The sequence below is a fragment of the Anoplophora glabripennis genome, unplaced genomic scaffold (assembly GCF_000390285.2).
Source record: "Anoplophora glabripennis isolate ALB-LARVAE unplaced genomic scaffold, Agla_2.0 scaffold390, whole genome shotgun sequence".
Taxonomy (NCBI): domain Eukaryota; kingdom Metazoa; phylum Arthropoda; class Insecta; order Coleoptera; family Cerambycidae; genus Anoplophora; species Anoplophora glabripennis.
This window is the reverse complement of record NW_019416515.1, coordinates 316,398-341,020: the sequence shown is the minus strand read 5'-3', so window position 1 is coordinate 341,020 and position 24,623 is coordinate 316,398. Positions and strand designations below refer to the sequence as shown.

General features: G+C 32.8%; 1 protein-coding gene across 1 annotated transcript in view; it reads left to right on the top strand.

Moving 5' to 3' along the window:
* The window catches only part of LOC108906210 (integrin alpha-5-like), a 51,153-nt gene that overhangs the window by 11,790 nt on the left and 14,740 nt on the right, over positions 1-24,623 (top strand). The window contains exons 4-12 of the mRNA XM_023454817.1: positions 3,180-3,306; positions 3,364-3,449; positions 3,504-3,552; positions 5,031-5,117; positions 5,231-5,322; positions 8,610-8,804; positions 16,006-16,108; positions 16,379-16,573; positions 20,649-20,941. Coding sequence (XP_023310585.1) covers positions 16,009-16,108; positions 16,379-16,573; positions 20,649-20,941 — 588 coding nt within the window. The 5' untranslated portion in view covers positions 3,180-3,306; positions 3,364-3,449; positions 3,504-3,552; ... (2 more) ...; positions 8,610-8,804; positions 16,006-16,008. The remainder of the gene's footprint in view (positions 1-3,179; positions 3,307-3,363; positions 3,450-3,503; positions 3,553-5,030; positions 5,118-5,230; positions 5,323-8,609; positions 8,805-16,005; positions 16,109-16,378; positions 16,574-20,648; positions 20,942-24,623) is intronic.

Below are 24,623 nucleotides of genomic sequence, written 5' to 3'. Positions count from 1 at the left end.
CTTTTATCAAAGGAAAATCGTGTCATCATTTTTAGGAGGCGTAAGATAAATCATTTCAAATTTAAAATGAAATTCAATGTAAAATCTGAAATACCGCTGCATACGCACTGTGTTCTGGTAGTAGCTGTAGTCGCCCAGGTGCATCGAGTGTACGAACTGGTCGGTTATACGTCAAATACTAACCTGGCGAGCTTTGCCGTCAATTAGAGAGCGCTTCCAAAAAACAAGTAAACAACAGTGGCGCGTACAGAGGTAAAATGTAGTACATATGTGGAATTTAGGAAACAAATTGGATTTATAATAAATTACATTTAAAATAAATAGTTTATGAGAATAAAGGAATTTTTGTAGGAACAAGGGTGCCAGACCTGAACTGATCCCCTCGTCCCTTCATAATGTATAAAGAAATTATTCAATTTGTAAATCCCTTAAAAGCGTACTTCATTGGTTCCCTTGACAGGCAATGATTTATTACTTTGCATCGAATATGATCCTACTATAGTTTGTGTACAAAACTAAAAAATTAAGGAAAGTAAGAAATAAGAATCTCATTTTTAATGTAATCGGCATGCTATTCTTATTTTTTACTTCTTTATAAAAATTACACTGTCACTATCACAAAATAAAGTCTTTTGCTGGAATCTTTCACTTTTTAACACTGGTGGGTCGATGGACGATGCTTAATATTTAATGATTAAGTGAATAATGAATTCAATACAAAAATACAAAATCAGTTGACTGCACAAATGTAACCTAAACTTCTTTTAGTATTACTAGTATTAGATTATACCGAATTAAATTATATGGTTGCATCTCGGGTCGCATAAAAACATTTCCAAAGTTTTTAATAAATAACACAGGGTCGGCCTTCATTTTCGTTGAATAAACAAAAAAAAAAAACGCGAAGGTAGAACTTTCTCGTATAAGAGTTTTCTATTACAAATGTCATCAGGAAGATGTAATTTAATTTTTATAGATTATACACGCAACACCCTGTATACATACTTATTTAGGTTTTGCAAAATGTCCTTCTTCAGCATTAATCACTGTACAGGTACGACCACGAATATGTGTGGTGGCTGCACTCAAAATCCTCTGATTATTCTTCACTCGCTGACATTTATCAATAATTATCTGCCGAAGCTCCTGTCTACTGTTAATTGGTGTCTCATACACAAAGTAAAATAGCCCCTTAGTCTAAAGTATTGAGATCTGGTAATCTCTGTGGCCAAGAATATAGTTCTCCACGTCCGATCCACCTATTAATATAGCTTTAATTAAGATGCTCTCTCGTTAGTCGACTAAAATGAGCAGGAGCTCTATCATGTTGTAATATTATTTGTTGTCTTGTGTGTATCTTCAATATACATGACAATTCATTACGTAAAAAGTCTCTCCTGTACGGCACATTTCAAAAAAGAAGGTCCCAATTGGGTGATTATCATTTATGCCACACCAGATGTTTATAGAAAATCGTCGTTGAACAGTTGATTCTTTTTTCAAATTAGGATTCTCATCAGACCATCTGTGCGAGGTGTGCATATTGTTCACTTCGTCTCGAATAAACAATGACTCATCGGTAAATAATATACCTCTTCTTAATTGAGAATTTGCTTGAATCTATCGGCAAAAATGTACCCGTGAAAGTAAGTCATGCAGTTCCAGATGCTGAACCTTGTGACGAACTTTCAGTGTGAGACCCGGATGTCCCACAAAAAGTCGCCGTCCGGGTAACAACAGTGGAGAAAGATACTCCAGGGGTCTTGANCGCGAAGATAGAACTTTTTCGTATAAGAGTTTTCTATTACAAATGTCATCAGCAAGATGTAGTTTAATTTTTATAGATTATACACGCAACACCCTGTATACATACTTATTTAGGTTTTGCAAAATGTCCTTCTTCAGCATTAATCACTGTACAGGTACGACCACGAATATGTGTGGTGGCTGCACTCAAAATCCTCTGATTATTCTTCACTCGCTGACATTTATCAATAATTATCTGCCGAAGCTCCTGTCTACTGTTAATTGGTGTCTCATACACAAAGTAAAATAGCCCCTTAGTCTAAAGTATTGAGATCTGGTAATCTCTGTGGCCAAGAATATAGTTCTCCACGTACGACCCACCTATTAATATAGCCCTAATTAAGATGCTCTCTCGTTAGTCGACTAAAATGAGCAGGAGCTCCATCATGTTCTAATATTATTTGTTGTCTTGTGTGTATCTTCAATATACATGACAATTCATTACGTAAAAAGTTGGTGTAAACTTCTCCTCTACGGCACCTTTCAAAAAAGAAGGTCCCAATTGGGTGATTATCATTTATGCCACACCAGACGTTTATAGAAAATCGTCGTTGAACAGTAGATTCTTTTTTCAAATTAGGATTCTCATCAGACCATCTGTGCGAGCTGTGCATATTGTTCTCTTCGTCTCGAATAAACAATGACTCATCGGTAAATAATATACCTCTTCTTAATTGAGAATTTGCTTGAATCCATCGGCAAAAATGTACCCGTGAAAGTAAGTCATGCAGTTCCAGATGCTGAACCTGTTGTACATGATAAGGATATAATAGATTGCTATTATTTTAAAAATGCTGAGAAATAAAATCTATACGGAACGGTTTTTTAGAAATTCATTTTTTTTTGTTCCTATCAAGAGCATAAGACAGCTTATTTTTAATTTAACTTGCTTGCATCTCTTACCATTTACTAGATGCCAGTATTGGGAAATGAAGAACCTGCACTATGTAAAGTAGTTTCAAAATCTCATGAGCCGCGAAATGCGCGAAAGGCGTAGCATATTCGCACAATTCTTCTAATAAGCACGCTGTGAAAACATTGACTCATAATTAGATCACGTGCCTTATTACAACCAGAAATGAACTAAGGCGCTCGGGCATCTATAAAATCAACTGGCGAACGTTCGTTATATATATTTTTATTGCTTAAATTAAAATAATAAAGAATAAGGCATTTTATTATGATATTTGTAATTTTGTAATCGGATCAAAGACTTGTTTACGCTACGAGAGCTCGAGATAGAATGTGAATAATAGATGCAATGTTTTTAGGACGTAGAATAATTTAGGCGACGGTCATAATTATGTTTCTGCGCATATGAAGGTCAAAGCTCATAAGATTTTGAAACAACTCTACATGTAATTTTGTTTCAGGCTTGTGCACCTCGCGTTGTCAAAGCTATAGGTGAACACAACTATTTAAATGGTTGGTGTTTCTTAAAAAGTAACTCCTCGAATATCAAAGGAACTTATAAGGATTTAAAACCGTTGCAAAATGCAAGTAAGTTTATAATTTTACTTAAAAAATATCATCGTAGTAATTATTATAATATTCTAGATTCTATAAGCCAAGATCCTGTCACACGATCTTATTTCTATGATTTTGGTTTTGCACAGGCTGGATTTGATGTCGAATATGTGCATGTAAGTTCTTGTCACATTTTTGAAGATTTTTAGTGAAGATGTTTTAATTTTTAGGATTCTAAAACCCTACTGTTTGGTGCCCCTGGAGTTAAGAATTGGAATGGTAAACAAATTTATCTTAATTTTGCAGTTGCAGTCATTATCTTTTACTCAGATCGTCAAATTTGCATTTAAACACAGCTTGACCAAACTCATCGTGTCCGCGAGATACACAGATTAATAAGAAAGTCCGCAATATGAGTAACAAAGACAGTAAACCCTAATAGTACTTCAGGTACCTACCTTCTGTGCAAAAATTTTACTGATAATTTTTTTCAGAGAAACACAATTGACTTTTGTTTTTAAATACGTAAAATGACCTTCTTACTTTTCAAAATATCGAGAGCATAATAAAATTACAAAACGTGAAATGACAATAAAAATGTATTTTTCAGTCTGGCGATTACTTTTACAGACTTTTGTTTACACCATTCGAAAGAACGGAAAAAATGAATTGATTTAAAGAAAAAGCACCCCGGTAGCTGCTTTCTAAGCACACAATTCATTTGTTAAGTAGGAATTTTGAGAAGTCGAGCGCAGCATATGCTTATGCTGCGCACTATGACGTCACAGCGCTCCCCTCTCCTGGCTACCGCTCAGCCGTGTGGGCCGCCGCGCGGATCATTCTGCCTTTAACGCACGTTTACTTGGTCATTTCTTGGTTGAATCCATTAAAAAAAAAAATCAGCGTATAAAGGAAGTCTTGTACTTTACAACGAGCCCAAGTTTATTACAAAATATTAAATAGAACAGCCAGAATACCGCTTTTAAGAAAAAAAATTTTCTCGGCTCCTATTGGTCGGATCGAGACTTTTTTTTTAAATTAATGTTTTATTAAGCACTATTTGATGTAGTTAGTTTGAAATCTGTATATTAAAAAACCGCCGAGATAAGGACCTTAGTTACCGTTTTTTTTTAGTTTTTTGTTAATAACTTTTTTATTTTGCAACTTAAAAATCTGAAATTTACACAGATGTGAGATAATATAATTACCTTTCGATCCTTTTTTGCCGAATTTTGATATCTTGACTTGAGCAGAAGATATATGTGCTCGCGTTTTCGACTTTATAATTTTGCAGTAGGCCGCCATTTTGAAATTAGGGGTCCGGATTGCGGATATTTGTTGACCCCAACAGTTATGTTTTCCTGTAGTTTCATGCAATTTCAATCGTTGTTCTTTTTATTTAATTCTGAAAATTTAGCACATTTTTCACCGGTAATTTTGCAACGTAAAAAACTTTTTACGAGCTTTCGCAAAAGCCTATTCTTGTAGCAAATTTCCTCAGAGACAAAATCGATAAGCATACCTCATGTCGATTAGAGGCTTATTTTCGGAGATATAAGCGAAGAACTGAAAAAAGAACAATTATTATTTTTTTTCATTTGTTATAAACAATATGACGCTCGACCTCTACAAATACATAAATTTAGGCTTTTATTCTGTGCATTCTTTACTTAATTTTAAGCTCATAAATTTCGAGTTAGGCATGTGTTTGATCAATCACCACATAATTTTCAGTTTTATAATTATTTTATTTTTAGGTGCGTTGGTAGCTCAAACATCATATGGCCTGCAGATAATTCCTAGAAAGACTGCTCCGACTTTAACGGAAAACTTTGGATATTTAGGTTAGTTTGCATTCTACTTTTATTTGACTGGAAGGCCAAAAATAAGGTTAATGTCGAAGAAGCGATAAAATTGTTAGTAAGACAATATTTATTTTGAATTAACACATTTTTAGGATACGCTATTACCTCTGCAAGATTTGATCTTGATCACAAAATTATTTACTATGTGGTAGGATCACCACGAGCTAGTAATTTGTTGGGAAATGTAAGTACTAGTACATATTTTAAAAAATTAATACAATATGTTAAAAGTTTGTCCCTCTTAAACTCTCTGTCCCTGCTAATATAAGAGCTTGAATGTCAGTTAAATAAAAATGTCAAGGTATCCTTTGGAAATTTGTCACAAACGCTGAAACCCAGATGGCAAAGAAGCTATAAGCTGGCAACTTTGTCTAGAGGATTTCAAGAAACTTTCACTAAACTCTTTTTAATATCCTACAGCCAGGCTGCAATAAAGACCTTATATTCAAGCAAGGGATACTCAAAGCTTGTTTCTAACTGCTAAGTGGACTGACAAACACCAATACGGTCAACCTGAACTGGATATTAGGGCACAAATATATTGGAGGGGATGAAAAAGTAACAAGTAGAAACGATCTAAAACGTTTCTCTAAGGATCACAGCCGGCTTGTGACTTTCCTTACAGTGCTTTGAGGAGATAGATGAAAGACAAATGGACAAAGACATGGATAGTGGATCTCAAGACTCAGGGCAGTTTATACAAATAAAATGTCAACACTACAAAAAAGAACTAATGCAATGTTCAGTTTGAGCTAAATCTTTTAAGTCCTGGGTAAACTTTCCTTAAACACAAGGGAACAATGTCAGATATCAGCTAAGCAAACTTTGGAATTTTGTATGGATAAATCTATTTTTTAGAAAAAAGCGACTCACAGGGCAAAAATAACAAGAGGAAGAGTCATAGAAATAATGAAGCGGATAATTTAGGCTCCCCAGCAAAACTCAGTTGAATTGAATTTTGTTTATGAAAATGTAGAAAAAAATCATTGCTATCGAAACGTTAAAGCATGTTTTTTTGTTGAAGGTATCTTCGCTAGTAGCCTGTGTTTACAGAAGCTGTGCAATTAGGTGAGGTTTATACAGTGTCCCCCTAAAGCCGTGCACAAATTCATTATTAGGTAAACAAAAAAAAATTATTAAAAATTCCCGAAACAGGTCGATTTTTGAATTTAATTTACTATTTTTTCAAATAATAATTTAATATACAGGGTGACCTATGTTCGAGTAATGACGTCATCACAATTTTTTTTTAAATGGAACACCCCACTTTTTTTCCAATTTTCGGATTGCCCTAACTGAGCTGATTCCAAAAATATACCACAAGTTGCTTCTAATTGTTACAGGGAGGACAACAATACCCAAATTATTTACAAATACTAAATTTATTTACAAATAAATAAACGTACTAAAAATTGAATCAAATCACCAGAAACACCTAAATTAAATGTTCAAATTGTTGACCATTTACTGCCAAACAATGGGCCAGACGGGAAGTAAATTCTTGCTGTACATTCCCAATGACTTCAGGCGGGATCGCTCGAACTTCTTGCCGAATTCGTTCCTTCAGATCGTTAATACTGTTTGGTTTATTGACGTATATTTTGCTTTTTACATAACCCCAAAGAAAAAAGTCGAGCGGTGTTAAATCTGGTGATCTGGCGGGCCATTCCTTAGGTCCTCTTCTGCCAATCCACCGATGAGGAAACACGTCATCTAAATAGCGGCGAACAGCGCTGGCATAGTGCGGTGGTGCACCATCTTGCTGAAACCAAATGGTTTCATTGGGCAAATCTGGATCTTCTTCATTTGGAAATAGAACACTCAAGGAAGGAACTAAATGGAACTGAAGAAATTCCAAATATCTTGCACCATCTAAATTTCCTTCAAAGAAATACGGCCCCAAAATTCGATTACCAACAATTCCGGCCCAAACATTGACCTTTTGGGGATGCTGAGTGTGTGCTTCCATCATCCAATGTGGATTGCGATCTGACCAGTACCGACAATTCTGTTTATTGACGGTGCCATTCAAATAAAAAGACGCCTCGTCGGAGAAAATTATGCGTTTCACAAAATCCGGATCTGCCTGACATTCTTCCATCATCATTTCGCAAAATTCTGTGCGTCTGTCGAAATCATCGTCACATAATTCTTGTACTAAGTGGACTTTGTAGGGATGATACTTGTTTCTGTGAAGAAGTCTACTCAATGTACTTTCACTCATTCCTAAATTATCTGCTACGACTCTCAGACTGGATTGCGGGTTTTCATGAATGGTCAAAAGGGCTTGTAACTGCACTTCTTCATCTACAGTCGGTCGGCCAGATCTGGGCATATCTTTAACATGACCATGATTTCGAAACTTTGCTTCAGTTCGGCTAACCGTGGATCGATTTATTGGTGGACGATTGGGATGAATTTCATTAAACAAAACACAAACTTCCTCATGAGTTCGAATTCTATCACCATATCCGATCATCATAAGAATTTCAATCCGTTCGGTTTCACTTAGAATCATGTTTTTTAATTAATTCAAAAATACTCAATATTTTAAGGAAGAATCATTCAAAATGGATTTACTTGTACAATCTTAACAAACTATTTAAAAATGATTGCCTGCAAGAAATACACGAGCACGTTCTATCAGGCAGATAAAATTAAAAAAGCATCAAAGAAATTATAGCAAAAAATAATGACATTTTAAAATGATATGTGGTGATTTGATTCAATTTTTAGTACGTTTATTTATTTGTAAATAAATTTAGTATTTGTAAATAATTTGGGTATTGTTGTCCTCCCTGTAACAATTAGAAGCAACTTGTGGTATATTTTTGGAATCAGCTCAGTTAGGGCAATCCGAAAATTGGAAAAAAAGTGGGGTGTTCCATTTAAAAAAAATTGTGATGACGTCATTACTCGAACATAGGTCACACTGTATATTAAATTATTATTTGAAAAAATTGTAAATTAAATTAAAAAATCCAGCTGTTTCGGGAATTTTTAATATTTTCTTTTGTTTACCTAATAATGAATTTGTGCACGACTTTAGGGGGACACTGTATAGAAAGACATCGGAAAGGATGTAAAACTGTTGGTCCCTTGTCTAAGTAATGTTAGGCAAGAAACATGCTCATTCTACGACAAAATGGGGTTCGGCTAAATTTCCTCTCTACTGACATCGGTTTTTAGCCACAATAGCAGAAATAAGTCGACGTAAAATAACCAATGAGGAAAAGATAACCTGACCTGTTTAAATTTTTTATTAAAAATCAAAAACAGCACTCATACGGAAAACCTCGAAGCAAAGTAGTCTTGTCTTTACACATACCATATTTCATCGTCAAGAGCTTTAAAGTTTTAACCGTCCTCCTTGCTTCCAAGACAAAATTCCCTGTACGCTATTGCATTACATTACATACCTACACAGTTACACACTTTTCTGTCAAAAATGTTTTAATAGTACTTTTTTAGGTCAAAATTTTTAACGCTGCAGGCAGACTATTAATCACCTTGACAAGCGACGAAATCGGTTCTTATTATGGATCATCTCTTCTGGCGGCGGACCTGAACAATGATCTTAGAGATGACATATTAGTAGGTGCTCCAACGGGAGCTGGCAATACATGGGATGAAGGTTATGTTTATTTTTATAGGAGAACTGAATTTGTAAGTATTTTACCTTTCAGATTATTGTTTTATTTTATTAATTATAATAAATATCTCCGGAGTGTTAAAAAACTTGGTTATTTTTTTAGAAACAAAGAAAGCGATTGCTAAAAATTTACAGTTGCTTATAGAGCAGATAAACATTTTTTTAAATAATCGTCATTATGAGAATAATTCTGTAAATTAAGCTAATTCAAATACATTTTAAAAAACTCCTAAAATCTTATCAAATGAAGTCAACCTGTTCTTTGATAGTAAAAATCTAGGTATACAAGAGATTAGTGATGGGACTACTCGAATGAAAATTATCGATTATATCGATTATGAAAATCTCTTGAGATATCTCGAATGATCATATAAATTCATTCGATTATTCTTAGACGAATGACGAATGACAGTGGCCACAGCATTACTAACGTCAATCGTCACTCGTCATCACCGAATAACGCAAACGCGCTGCTCGAGCGAGAGCACAGGTGTTTCGATTATTCCAACGCTCTAACGAGCTACAAAACCTCGAGATAAGACGGCCGAGAGNNNAAAAAAAGGTTACGCAATCAGTGACTATTTGCAGTATGCACTAACATTTTGGGGTGCAACCGTAGGGTAATAATCACTCGAGTGGTGGGAGTAAACATCTCGATATTAGAGATATCTCGAGTGATCTCAATAATCGAGTACCACTCGATTTTTCACTCGAAATCTCCCATCACTAGTTTCGATTATTCCAACGCTCTAACGAGCTACAAAACCTCGAGATAAGACGGCCCAGAGGATGGATGAGACAATCGATTATCACCGCATAAAAAAGATATGCAGTATTTTTATGAGTGGCATCGAGCGGTTTTGAAGGGCGGTTTAGAAGGGAGCTTTATTTAGCAAGAATAGAAATTCATATGAATGAAAATAATACAAAAACTATGTTTTCTATATAATAATTTTTTTTTTCAAAAACCCAAATAATGGATCTCTTTAGGCGGCGACTACTCATTTTAAACACATGCTGATGAACCACTCAACTGACAACGAAGAAATTCCGCAATACGCAAAAGTCATTAATTTCGTTTTTTTTTCGCATATAATTTTTGGGATAGGTCGGAAATTTTGGAAGTGGACTTTCGATTATATATCATTCGAATGATCATTCGATTATAAACTTAATTCGAAAGGTAACCTCTCGATTATTTAATTCATTCGATTATTTCCATCACTACAAGAGATATATAACCTCATAGATAAGATTGCTAACTGTTGGAAAACAACTACTACTCTACCGACTACATTCCCCAACTAGCATTGAATTATACGAGTAATATCTCAGAAAGAGTGATAATTAATAATAATTAACTAAAATAAAAATTAAAAATGATATAGCTAAATATTAATTAGAAAACACATGCTTGACATATTGAAATCATTATCTTATATATAAAATTCTCGTGTCACAATGTTCGTTCCCGTACTCCTCCGAAACGGCTTAACCGATTCTCATGAAATTTTGTGAGCATATTGAGTAGGTCTGAGAATCGGCCAACATCTATTTTTCATACTCCTAAATGTTAAGGGTGGTCCACACCAAAATTTTTTTTTTTATTTTTTGGACAAAATTTTCTGTTTTTATTTTTTCATGATTCAGCATTGAAAAATACATACAGTTCTAAATTTTCACCCTTATACGATCAACCCCTGATTTTTAATCGCGATTTTTATATTATTTTGTTCCATCCACAGTTCCACAAGATGGCAACACAACGTTTGCCGGGTCAGCTAGTATATATATAAATTTATTTTTAATGTTGCGACTGATTTTTGTTTTGCATTTAAATGACTATTTGTTCCACACCAAATTTTTTTTTATTATAAAACATATGTCTAAGGTCTAAACTCTTTAGGTTTATGCCAATAATACAACATTCAGTTTATTTTTCAAATCATTTTATTTATTTTGAAATGCATTTGATAGTTTTCGAAACTGACAATTTCTGAAATATATGACTATTGTGAATAACATTCGCATAATGTTTTCTGAAATACAATTGATAAATCTGAAATATAATTAACGCCTTCTGAAATATATCTTGAAAAGGTGTAGTCAATATTGATACTGATATACAGAAGTTTAAAAATATATCGAAAACTAGCTACATTTAACTAACCAGTATACTTATTCTTTTATTGAGGAATGATAACACTGTGTATTGTTAATCATCCAAAAATAGAAAAATGACGCAGAACGACAATTTTTTATCATTTTTGGGAAGGTTATTTTTGTTTTTATCAAGAAGGAAAGGAAAATACTTAAATTGATATCGTTAACCTAGAAATAAATAAGTAATATCTTTGTGGCTAGTGATAATACACATATATCTACACAAGATATATTATCAGAAAAAAAAGCTATATTATTTTGCAACAAGACCACGTGTGTTTGCTTATAATTTAAGCAAAGCAAAACAAATTTTACTTCATTCAAAATTATGATATCCTTAGATGTATGCAAATAGATGTATTTTTTATTTCATTTCCTTTGAAAATGCAGAACAAAACAGTTCAGTATAATTTTTACGTGGATTATCTATAGAATTTCGATTCGATCAACTAGGACAATCACTATCAAAGAACATTTGATACGATTTTTAAAAATTTATTCTCTCAGCACAATATAGGTTGATTTAAAAACAACTAGCAACGCTGTTAGTGCGGGAATACAACTTAATATGCTAACTTCGGTGCACAATAAATAAATTACAGTTTAAAAAACTAATTATATATAATTCGACTATTTATTTGATTAAAAAATAGACTTTCAGATTCTATTTATTGCAGTGTGAAAACGGCCTAAGAAGACATCTAATATTTATGATGTAAATTATACAGGGTGTTTCTAAAATAGGATTCCAAACTTCTGCTGCGTTTATAACTCATTAAAATAAGCCAAAAAGTACCTATTAACATGTGCCCTAAAACGCACCCTTAGGAAGTTATATGCCCTTAAAAGGGCTCAAACAAAACTGTTTTTTTCTGTTATTGACAAAACGGTCGCAAATAAATAGAGAAAAAATTATGGGTCTTACATAACTTTTTACGTTAAATAACATGGGCTACTCCGTTTTTCGACATGCAAATCATATGCGTCCCATTTAGGTTGGTAAAGGGGGTTTTCGGCGCGTAATTTTTTTTATTTCAATATTTTTACAATTTTCTCTACAGATTTATAAAATCTTAACAATTTTACGTAAAAAATATTGTCTTTGTCCAAATCGATATTTCCAATGGTTTTCGAGTAAATTGAGTTTGAAAATTACTCTGCTCTATAAGTTATTAGGCCAAAAATTACAAAAATCTGTTTACCATGGCAAATAAAAGACTGACGTTGCCATAACGCTTGATAAACTGTCAATTGAGCTTTGCACTGTTTAATTAGTAAAAGTGGTGAGTGGAAAATTTAAGGTTTTGTTTGAGCCCTTTTAAGGGCATATAACTTCCTAAGGGTGCGTTTTAGGGCACATGTTAATAGGAACTTTTTGTCTTATTTTAATGAGTTATAAACGCAGCAGTTTGAAACCCTATTTTAGAAACACCCTGTATATTAGATATCTAATATCTATATGATGTCTTAGTAGTCGTGTATTCTTTACACAATATTATTTTCTATTAAAAATACAAAATTAATTTTCATAAAAAATCGTTTTTTCGCCAATATCTTTTAAATTGACGTTGGATTGTTTTTCTGATTGTTATTATAATTCTACAGTATTGTTTACATATTGTCCCATTCAATCTTAATGTATATTCTATATAATAATATTAATAATATAATAATATGTTAATAATAAAGACGTAAATAGCCATGAAAGAGAATTATGAACCAGTTTGTACACTAAACAGAATAAGGAAAACACAGCAATGTTCAAAATACTTTCACTTCGTCAAAATAAAAACAAAACCAAAGAAAAGAAGTAAGAGCAATACTTTTTTTGTAGCCATTCCTGAAAGCTTTAAAATTCTTCAAAAATAGGAATCTAAACACAGTTATTTAGTTTTAGATTTAACATTTCAAACTTGTACAAGGCACTTATTTCGTAGTAGTTATAAAATTTGGATACAATCTAACTGTCGCGTTGGAATAAGAAGGATTTGAGATATTTCAGCTGCCAAAAAAACTAATGAGATAATCTTATACGTACAGATTTGGAAATAGTATTTATAACCAAACTTTTTATCCTTGATCGTTTATCAAAAAAGGTACAATAAATAACTAAATGTATTATGAGGACGTTACATAATACGACTTTTTTTGGGATCTGACAATAAAATCATCACTTAAAGAATAAGACAAAATATCAATGAATGAAGGAATGTTATTTTATTAAATGTTCAAACTGGTGTCCCCCACATCCATACAATAATAAAATCTATGCTCCACTTCCGAAAGAACATTTCGAAGAATTTCGGACACTATCTGAAGACATTTTTCAACAATTCGCTGACCAAGCTCTTCAAGTGAGTTCGGTCGCATAAATTTTCGACTTTTATTGTCCCCATAGAAAAAAGTCTAAAGGCGTTAGATCTGGCGATCTGAGAGGCCACTCAATTGAACCTCTGCGTCCTATCCAGTGATTTGGAAAGTTCTGATTAAGAAAATCACCCACAGCTACGGCATAATGTGTTGGAGTATAGATATTCGTTTTCAGTAGATTCTGATACATGTTTTCATCCAGATTTCCCGATAAGAGGAGGACCCTATGAGGTGGTCTCCAATTTGCCCGTCCAAACTTTCAATTTCCTCGGATGCGTATGAGTTTCATGAAAAATGCTTGGATTTTAATCAATCCAGTAGCGGCATTATGGCGGTTGACTCGACTATTCATCGGAAAAACAAATTGAGTAGAAAAAATTTGGATTTCTTCACGGAACTGCAAGCGACGATCTGGATTCATTAATTTCTTGTACCAAATTAATTTTGTATGGGTGATACTTGACTGATTAATTTTTAAAATTCGGTGGCAACTAGGTACAGAAATTCCTGAAGTATTTCCTGAAGTTTCCTGAAACTCAAATTTGGTTCCATTGCAATGTGATCCAGGACAGCTATATTATAGTTCTTTTCATATATATTGTAGAAATAAAAAACTCTTTTATATTGCCGATAACGACAAAAACGGGGTTGTAAATACTTGTCTGCCTAGCAGAACAGGGTCGTATTTAGGCAAAGTTTACAGAATATAATATTTAAGTCTCCCTTCAAACAATTCACAACATACACTACTACACAATGGCTATAAATTGAAAATAATTGCAGTGAAATATAAGAGTTATCCAATAAAAAACTTGTAATAACACAAAAATCAGTACTCAAAACACTACTCTAAGAAATAAGAATGACAGCATTGCAGCACCAACTCCTGCCCTGTACCGCGCAAACTGAACTATCAGACATTTAAAGCAATAAGTTCACAGTATCTAATTGTTGATTGTCTCTGTCTCACATTAGGAATCTGAGAACAACGTACGTCTTAGAGAGATGTTCAGAATCTGTTTTGTTGCCAGCCTAGCTGTGTTGCCAAATGTTTCGGCGAGTTAGTATTCTACTAAAAATGAACAATATACATTTCAAGAATGAAGTGAATAATGCAATTATTCTTTAAATAAATGTATGCAAATTCAGCCTATTCTTATATTTTCAGAACATAACTTAATATTTTAAACGTAAATATCTGAATAAATTAATTTCATTCAATTTATCAATTATTATTCATTTGGGGAATATTTTTACATATCGGCAACACAGGGTCTAGGTCCGGCGATTCAACATCCCACCCACCTAGGGTAAAGCGGAGCAACCTTTAAATTGAATACCTGACAAGATATGTAATTATTTTATTTCCCATTAATTTAGTATTCAATTTATATAGATGTGTGTACCTGATAAGAGCATTATGATTTGTGAAATAAACTAGCTGTTATAACATTTATTTTCTACGGACATTTAAAAATTGTCTTGCCCTACTCTCCCCTTATCACACTTACCGGCAGGCTTTGACATTTTTTATGTCTACTATAAGTATGAAAAGAACTATACCTGATTATCCTCATTACGTACTACCGGTACCAGTACTACATTCCGTACTATTCAAGAGGATGTTTTCTGTTTGCAACCGATCCGGGTCCGAAAATTTATGCACTAAATCCAGGACGTACCTACATATGCGAAGTGTTTTTGTCAAGATGATGATCATTAAAAATCTGTGTTGCCTGCCGTGCACAGTCATTATACTTGTAGAACTAATTATTTCCATTTTTTTAGCAATTGTATAAATCGGTATCATGAATTGGAATTCAATCGACTTTGTGACGATTTTACGGGATATTGTCTCGACAAGACAAGACGAAACAATATTGTCTGGTTTAAAGTAAAATAGGTAAAAAAAGTTGAACTGATAGAGTATAAAGTTTTTGTATTGACAGATAAACGAAAAATCACAACAAATTTTTTTATCGAGAAATTATTGAAGAATGTCAGACAACGCCCGAAATGCTTCGAAATGTTCGTTCGGAAGTGGAGCAAAAATTTTGTTATTGTATGGAAGCGGAGGGAAACCAATTTGAACATTTAATAAAATAACATTCTTTCATTTATTGATATATTTTGTCTCGTTCTTTAAGTGATGATATTATTGTCATATCCAAAACAAAATTTACAAAATTGTATGTCGTGGTTAGCAGAATTGAAAAAACTTTAAAATGAGGTGTCACTCAACATAGGATTGCATTTAAAGTTTAAGGGTATTTTACTGTCCCTCATGTGTGAAAAGAAAATCGACGTGTCTCAGTTTTTTTGTTTTTTTTTAATTCCAATATTTTCCAGGTGGAAAGTTTTAATTGGAACACCCTGTATATGAAAATCGGCATATTTTGCACAATTTCGCTGTACTGAAATTGGTTAGAACATTTGCATAACCATGCGGTTAACTTTTTTAAAAAATTGAGGTAATAAATAAGCTTCATCTATGATTCTTTGATGGCGATTTTCCTAACATTGTTTTAATTTTTTTTTTAATGGAGGAACGTAAGGCACAAATTGTTTTAGAAGCAAATGTTTATCGTTTTATTTATTTTGATGAGAAAAATCACTGTTTAAATTTGTAACACCAATCTCTTATAATAAGGGCTTATACCTACGTAAATCACTTGTTTTCAGAAAATGGCAAACCCAGTAAAACTTGTTGGCAACAGAAAAGCGGGCGCAAGATTTGGGACCTCAATCATGTCTTTAGGTGACATTGATCTTGATTCATATAACGGTAAGGAACTCTTTTCAATTACGAAAAAATCGTTTTAGCTTGGTTTTGGATATTCTGTGACAGTTGTCAATGGGTAAACAATTTCCGAGAGGTTTAGCTACTTTTTGATATTTCGGAAACTTTTTTTACCAAATCGCTATGATTTTGTATACTTATTTCGCAAAGTTGATATTGCACGTCATAAAATGAACATAGGTGCGGCAATAAACAAAGCGAAGAACATTAAGTGTGTCTTCATGTTAATTAAAAAGTTTATTACAAATATTTTAGACATTGCAATTGCTGCACCTTATGAGGATGATGGTGTTGGGGCTGTATACATATATATGGGCAGCAAGACGGGCGTACAAACAACTTATAGTCAGAGATTGTCGCCTTTGAATTTCCCTGGATATTCTCGAAGTACCAAAGGTTTTGGTCAAGGACTCTCTAAAGGCGTCGACGTAGATGGCAACGGTCACAATGGTAAGAATTTTAGTTAACGTTAAAATCTGTAAAATTTCTGCAAATTCTCTGCATTTCGAAAAATTTCAAGCCCAACTTAAAAACTACTTAAAAATATGCAATGTATCCATCCAGCGGCTTCGTCTTGTGTGTGATTCTAGATGAAAAATTAATGATAGTTTGCTTTATGAACTATGATCCAAAAATTTTCCGTTGCGAAAACATGGGGTGTTAAAATTTTAGGAAAAAGAAGGAAAATTAATTTATATTATCGAAACCGTTTGAGATATTTCAGTGATATTTAGTACGTAATGATAATTAATAAAGGCGCATGTTTTTCAATACAAACATAGCTTCTATCACTAACAGTGGCGTGCATACGAGCACTGACTTTAATATTTTTAAAGAAAAAAAAATGCGTCAAATTATTTTTTAAATCTCCGTTCAAATCGAAAGATAAGAGCTCTCTTGAGTTTTTGTCTTACGACGCGCAGTCTATTCAACGAATCCTAAGATCCGGCAAATTCAGACCTTTCAAAATCCAACTTCTCGTGAAGAAGGCATTATTAACTCAATATTATGGTCAGATAAAAGCTGTTTTCATAATAGTAGAACTGTCAGTCGACACAATTGCCGTTATTGGTCTGTAGAGAGACTAATTTTCAAAGAATTTGGGGAATAAATGTATGGTGCGGCATGATCAATGGGTACATTATCGGATCAAAGTTTTATGAAGGAACATTAACTGTTGTGGCATATTTAGTATTCCTTCAGAGCGAATTTCCAGGTTTTCTTGAAAATGTTCCGCTGAATATACGTGCTATCATGTATTTTCATCATAATGGGGCACCCCTCATAATTCTAGAATTGTAGTTGCTTATTTAAATCAAAATTTCCCTGACAAGTGGATCGGCACATATGGACCAATAAGATGGAATGCAAGAACACCCAATCTAACATCGTTAGATTATTTTTTATGGGGATATCTGAAGGATATACCAGATGCCTCCTGCAGATTTGGAAGATTTAAAAATGCCGAATTATTAAAAAGTTTTACCTCTCGTGAACTTTTACATCGGGCCGAGTGTTGCATTGAATCAAATGGACTACATTTTGAATATTTTCTCTATCATCTTTTCTGTCGCTCATGATTGTCTTTGGCGTCATGACAAAGAATCATTAATACCGTTCTTGTATAAATAAAATTAATAGGTATATCTTTTTGGAATTCATTTAACGTTATTTTTGTATTATTTCATAAAATATCTGTAAATAATTTTTTACAGAGAACTTGAATATACAAATTTTTCAAATTGTATATTTGCTACTTTGAAATTTAAATCTAAATAATGCACTTTTTTCATAATTTTCAATAATCCCAATTTTGGAAACATTTAAATGCATTTCAGTTCATACAAAGTGTAATACTTCACGAAAAAGGGATTTTTTTTGTAGAAATCAAATTTTAAGAAAAATATTCAGTAAAATAAAAAAGTTACGGTCATAAACCGGAAGTGAAGGCATTTTAATATTAGACTCAATCTTATGATGCAGCTTAACTGTTCACCATAAGAGACGTGAATGGACTGTATCTTCTTGTTTTTTATTATAATATAGGGGAAATTATGCTCAATGTGAAGTTTAATCTTTTTATTTTCGTTGTCAAGTACAACTCTACTTTTTCCTCAATTCAATTCAGAGCTATCTAATAAAAACACTGTACTGTTACTTAGATACCTCAACAATGCATTTTTTATAGAACCACAACACTCAATTTAGGTAGTAGGTATATATCAAATGCTTCAAATGTCAAATTTATGCTTTTTTAAGTAATGGAACAATACAACTGAGACAGACACCTGATATATCACAAAATATAAGGTGTTCCATTAAAAACAAATTGAAAATAAACCATTTGGAGATATCAGAAAATAATTTAGGCACCATGTACAAAATATTTTTGTTCTAACCTACACAGTAGATAAGTAAGCAGACATTTAAACTTAAAATTAACAACAGTCATTAGTGCATTAAAAAATTATAACTTAGCAATGCGGCATTTGAAGTCAAATGATTACGGTTTTCGGTTTTATAGAGAACTCAAATAGACTTTAAAAAAATTCATGGTCTTTTACTGAAAAATATGCTATTATATAAAACACCATACAAATACGTTACTAGTCTCATTCCTATCCAAAAATTTTTTTTACCAAGTATGAAAGAAAAAGGAATAACTAAATAAACACTGCGTGTACACGGTGGTTGATTTTCGACAGTTTTATAGGGTACAGCCAAAACGGTGATGGATATAAAAAATCTGATATCGATGTCCCATCCTCATCTTTCCAGTTTACTTCACTGGTACCAAAAGATCTTGGCAAACTTGATTAGTTTTAGGTATACAGGGTATTTTTGCAAAATCGTCCATTTACATTAACCTCTCTATCTCCGTTGTCATTAAATTTAGAAGAAAAAAGTTTGAACATTTGAATTTGTTTTTTTTGAACATATTTGTTCTATTTTTTATGAGGAACCCCGTATTTGGCTATCCCGTTGAATAGATTTTTTAAATCTTTTCAGCCATATATATACAGGGTGTCCCAGAATAACGTGTACAACGGAAGACCATAGATTCGTGGACTCAAAATAGTCAGATTTAGGCTAATTCACCTATATCCGAAGTCGCTTTATTTGGCCGCTAGATGGCCTCAAAGTTCGTGAAAATTTTTTGAATTTTGTGAATAACTCGAATACGTAATATTCGATTTTAATTATTTTTGGTGTATTTTGCTTTCAATCTACACATTTTGATGTTATACAGAGTGTTTTTTAAAACTTACAACTCCTACAAAATTGATGTATGGTGATAATATCCGTTCATAACTTTTTCTTCTTTCGGGCAATAATAACAACTATTTTTTATTTGATAGGTGATACCATTTTGTTTTTGGGCCTCTTGTAGAATTGTGATTAAATGAGCGGTTTGGGTACAAAAAAATATTTTTCAAATGTCTACATTATCTTGCCACCTATATTACAATACTTAACAGTGCTAGTAGGCACTGATTTTGAAGGTTGACTGTAATTTTAGTTTGATCTTTAAGTCATTGTACCTGCCAGTTCTTAATGAGTGTTTATTACTATAAGATATACCACGTTACTTCGATATGGATACACACACACATACGACGAATTATTTACAACATGCCTAATTTTATTGAGATAATTAGTAAAAACAATCAAATACAATAAAAAATGTTGAAATAACAACGATAATAGTCGTAAGGTATTAAGTCTGGTGAATGAACAGGCCAGTTAACAGGAACATTATCCCCTCTACCGATCCATCGACGAGGAAAACTTTGGTTCAGATACTGCCGGACGTTGACAGTGAAATGTGGTAGAGCTCCATCATGCATAAATCATGTGTTAGCTCTCAGCAATAACGACACACTTTCCAATAACTCCGGTAAAGTGTTTTGCAAAAATTCTAAACAAACTTCGCCATTCAATCTATTGTAATTAATTAATAACAGGTTGATGGTCAATAATAATGCTATCATTGCGTGTATTTGACTGTTTTTTCTAATTTTTTTAAATAAAATTAGGCACGTTGTAAATAATTCTAATTCGTCGTATGTGTGTCCATATTGAAAAATTAAGTAACAGGTGGTATATCTCATCGTCGTAAACACTCAATAAGAACTGTCAAGTACAATAAGTTAAAAATCATACTGAAATTACAGTCAACCTACAAATTCAGTGCCTACTAACACTTTGTTAACTATTATAATATGGATGACACGATAATGTAGCTCTTAAAAAGATTTTATGATACCAGCGAAGTAAAATAAAAAAAAAAAAGAAGACCGGACGTCGATATTATACTTTTTGTATCTATCACCTTTTTGGCTGTACCCTATAAAACTCTCGAAAATCAACCACCCTATACATTCATATTCTGTTTACACGAAATCTCAGAATCTAGAGTTTCAATCCTAACCTGTTGAGATATATTGAACGCATAACTTGAATTGATGTTATGTCATAATATTGCTAACAAAGGTTATGTTCATTTTCTTTGTATCTGTTTCAGATATCGCTATTGGAGCTTACAAAAGCAATCGTGTATTTTTAATAAGAACACTCAGTGTAGTAGATTACAGACTAACCTTAGAGCCCAATGTGACATCGATATCCAGCAGCGACATGAACGTTACGTTTTGCGTATATTACACTCAAAGGAGTCCCACAAAGAACTTGAAGACGCTCCAGTTTGGAATCGAGTTACAACTTGATTATAGGGTGCCTGGCAAATCACATTTTACTTATAATTTTAATGCAGAGATATCCAAAACTTTTTGCAAGTTTCTTATTGTTACGGTGCAGGTAAGTAGTTAGTTAGATTAAATACTAAGTGGACATCACATCGGTAACTATAATAGTATACAGGGTATTTCACATAAGAAACGACATAGAGCAGACGAGGCATTTAGGGGAACCCAAAATATGGCAACGCAACTTACCTTTATACTAAGCTGCACCCCTGATAAGTTATAGGCCTTGAAAATGAAAATTTCATTAATATTGGTGACGCCAATATCTAGGGAATTTTCATTAATTGTGCAATGTTGGGTTGCCTAAGCTCGGCGGTCACGTGGCTTGTAAACATTTATGAAGGCTCTATAGCTGTGTTATTTAAAATTATCGTAAATTCAAAAACGTCAAACTTGATCAGAAAAAANATTGGTGACGCCAATATCTAGGGAATTTTCATTAATTGTGCAATGTTGGGTTGCCTAAGCTCGGCGGTCACGTGGCTTGTAAACATTTATGAAGGCTCTATAGCTGTGTTATTTAAAATTATCGTAAATTCAAAAACGTCAAACTTGATCAGAAAAAAAGTTGGAATAATAATAATTTAATAGACAAACAAACAATAGAATCACCCCAGTGCTAAAAAAATTATAACAAATTACGTTTTAAATCTTGGAATGCTATAATTGTGCAATAATTTAATATAAAAATTCCCTTATATTGTTTATGAAAGAATATTGTACTTTTGCCATTTTCAACTCTTATAAACTACCCTTTTACCAATATTAATGTAAAATATTTTTATTATAATCGATTTTTAAATATAATCAATCATAAAAAAAATTGCTACGCTGCAAATAAATAATCACACTAAATTTTTTTACTTATTTTATTTGTATAATATAATATATAATATATAAAAATGAGAAAGCCTATTTTGCTCCGAAAAAATGTCATTGGTTTTTTTACCATAACTCGGTTAATTTTGAAGCTATAGTATCCTACAAAAAAGCATTTTAAAGATAATTTCAAGAGCTGTAAGATCGTTTGCATATAAAACCTTTTAAGTCCTTCGTTTTTTAAAGGGAAAGGATCGAAGGGCTCGAGACAGGTCGTTTTTTCACTAAAATGGATACTTCAAGCGGCGATATCTCCTTTATTTTTTATGCTATAGGAATAAAAAAAAGCAAAATATTTGTTGAAAAAAAAGCTACATTTTTGTTGTCTATCATTTTTTACGTATCTTTCATAGTTTCAGAGTTATTATATAAATAAGGCAATTTTTTTTGAATAATGAAAAATACGTTTTCAACTTTTACCGTACATTATTAAAAAAATACGCATTCTAAACCGGTCTAACTTCAGGATCGTATGAAAAACACTAAAACAAAACTAATTGTAAAGGGTCTACCATTAATTTTAATTCTGATGGAAATGGTACAGCGTTTACTGCTCATTTTTCCTTAAAAAATATGAGCAACCCATCTGTTTTTACGATAACTCCTTCAATTTTGCTCTAATTAACTTTCATAAGTGCTCATTTCAAAGGTCTTTTTGAGTACTACAAAAAACTCCCGGAGCGTTATACACGTAAAATTAATCCTTTTTCCGTTATGTGACGTTGAATACATCGATTCGAATATTCCCCCCAAAACTAGTCTCCTTCCACTAACCATATTTCGCTTCGTATAGGACGTACAACACTTTTTAAAAAACGATTTTCTTTGTTTATTTGTAAGCTACATTTTGTTCATTACACTTGTTTTAATAAAATGCGTAGTTTCTGAGTTATTCGCAAAAAATTCTTTGAAAAAGTGTTTTTATTCACTCAAAATTCAAGTTTTCCATCGTGAATAACTATTGATTTCTCGAAGAAATTCTTTGAATATTTTTTGCCCAAAATTTGATTCTCTATCGATTTCCAGCGTAATTTTTGAAAAAAAATCCACCCCCGAGAAGGGTCAACCCCCAACACGGTGGAAGCGTCAATCGGCGCTATGTCACTAATGTCCATTGACCTTTTCTGTAACTATCTGCCAAATTCTTTCAAGTCGATCGGTTCAGTTTCAAAGAATTTGGAGGTGAAAAGCTCCAATGACTATTATAAACCAATGTTCCAGTCTTGAGTTGTAGTGGTACCTCGTCAAGTAGATCCGGGAGACTGTTTTTGAAATTCTAAATAAGTTTCGCCATTTAGTCGATTCGGTAAAATAACTAAACCAATTAAATACTGATCAATAACACCGATCCAAACATTTATTTTAAACTCACGTTGGAAATGTCGATGAATTACTGGATGAGGGTTTACATCGGAATAATCATGATAGTTGTGTAAATTTGTAATACCTTTAGGGGTGAAACAATCTTTCATCAGTAAAGAGAATTTTCTTTTGAAAATTAATGCCTTGATGTAAAATATACCTACTGACAGAAATTCACTCGTTTAACCAAATCATTCGGTAACAATTCTTGCACTTTTTGGATTTGATATGGGTGTAGTAGATTACGTCTGAACATTCGGTGCACAGAAGTTTGCGATACACCAGTTTGTCGAGATAGAATTCTAGTACTAATATGTGGATCATCTTCAATTGTGTTCAAAATAAGTTCTTCGTCTTGTCCCCTGATTGCAATAATACGTATTCGAGTGTTACTGAAAAACTTGCCTGCTTCTCGAGCCCGTCTTTCAACATTGGAAAATGTTTCTCTATGGAGGATTATAGAATTTGGAAATCTTCTCCGTATTGTAACACTAATGTCAACTTGTTCGCTAAATGAAAACTTCGCGGTGAATTTCAAAACACACCAACCCTTTAAAATGCTTCAATTGGACTCTACTTATCTTCGATTGATGCTCTTGGTACATTCACACCTTGTACCAAATTTGTTTTTTTTAAGTTCAAATATAACTAAGATATTGATTTTTTTTTAAAATTTGAAACCCTACTTTCAAGGCCTATAACGTCTCAGGGGTGCAAGTTAGTATAGTAAGTTGCGTTAAATCATCATATTTTGGGTTAACCTACATGGTCATGCTCTGTGTCTGTTCTTATGCGAAACACCCTGTATAAATCGTGGTGTGAATATGGTATGGTGTACTTACGCGCATGTTGTGACGTCACTAACGAGACTGACGAAATGAAGGCGTATATTGTCATTGAAATGCAACGACTTGTTTTTTCTAATAATTACCACATTTCCAGAGCCGTTGGAGCATAAACATCTCACGTCATTCATTTTTTTGTTCAAAACATACATAGAGAGAAATAAGGAAAATTACATTTATAAAAGCAGATAACGCTTCTTTGACACATTAGGTACATACCGTGAGCGGCAAAAGTATGGAATATATTTATTTAAAAATCAGATGTTCGTTATTTGAAAAGTCGCTCGTATCCGTCGAATTATATTTTTAGTTGCGTATTTTCTGAGGCAATTTTCTTTTATATAGGATGGCTAAAAAAAAGTTATTAAATCAAGGCTAACTTTTTTAAATGGAAACTCCACTATTTTGTATTTTTATTCTATTCTCCATAGAATTCTGATCATTTTTTATGTATCATAACCTATACCTATCTTTAACCGTTTTCGAGATAATGGCGTCTGAATATAGAATATGGAAAATTTTCAAAAATTACCCTGAGATTTACCATGCTGGTTTTAAAATAAAATCACGTTTACTTTTCCATCTTAGATTTGTGTGGTTCACAGAAAGTTGCTTCAAATCAGAAAAATCCATAAGAAATAAGTGGTC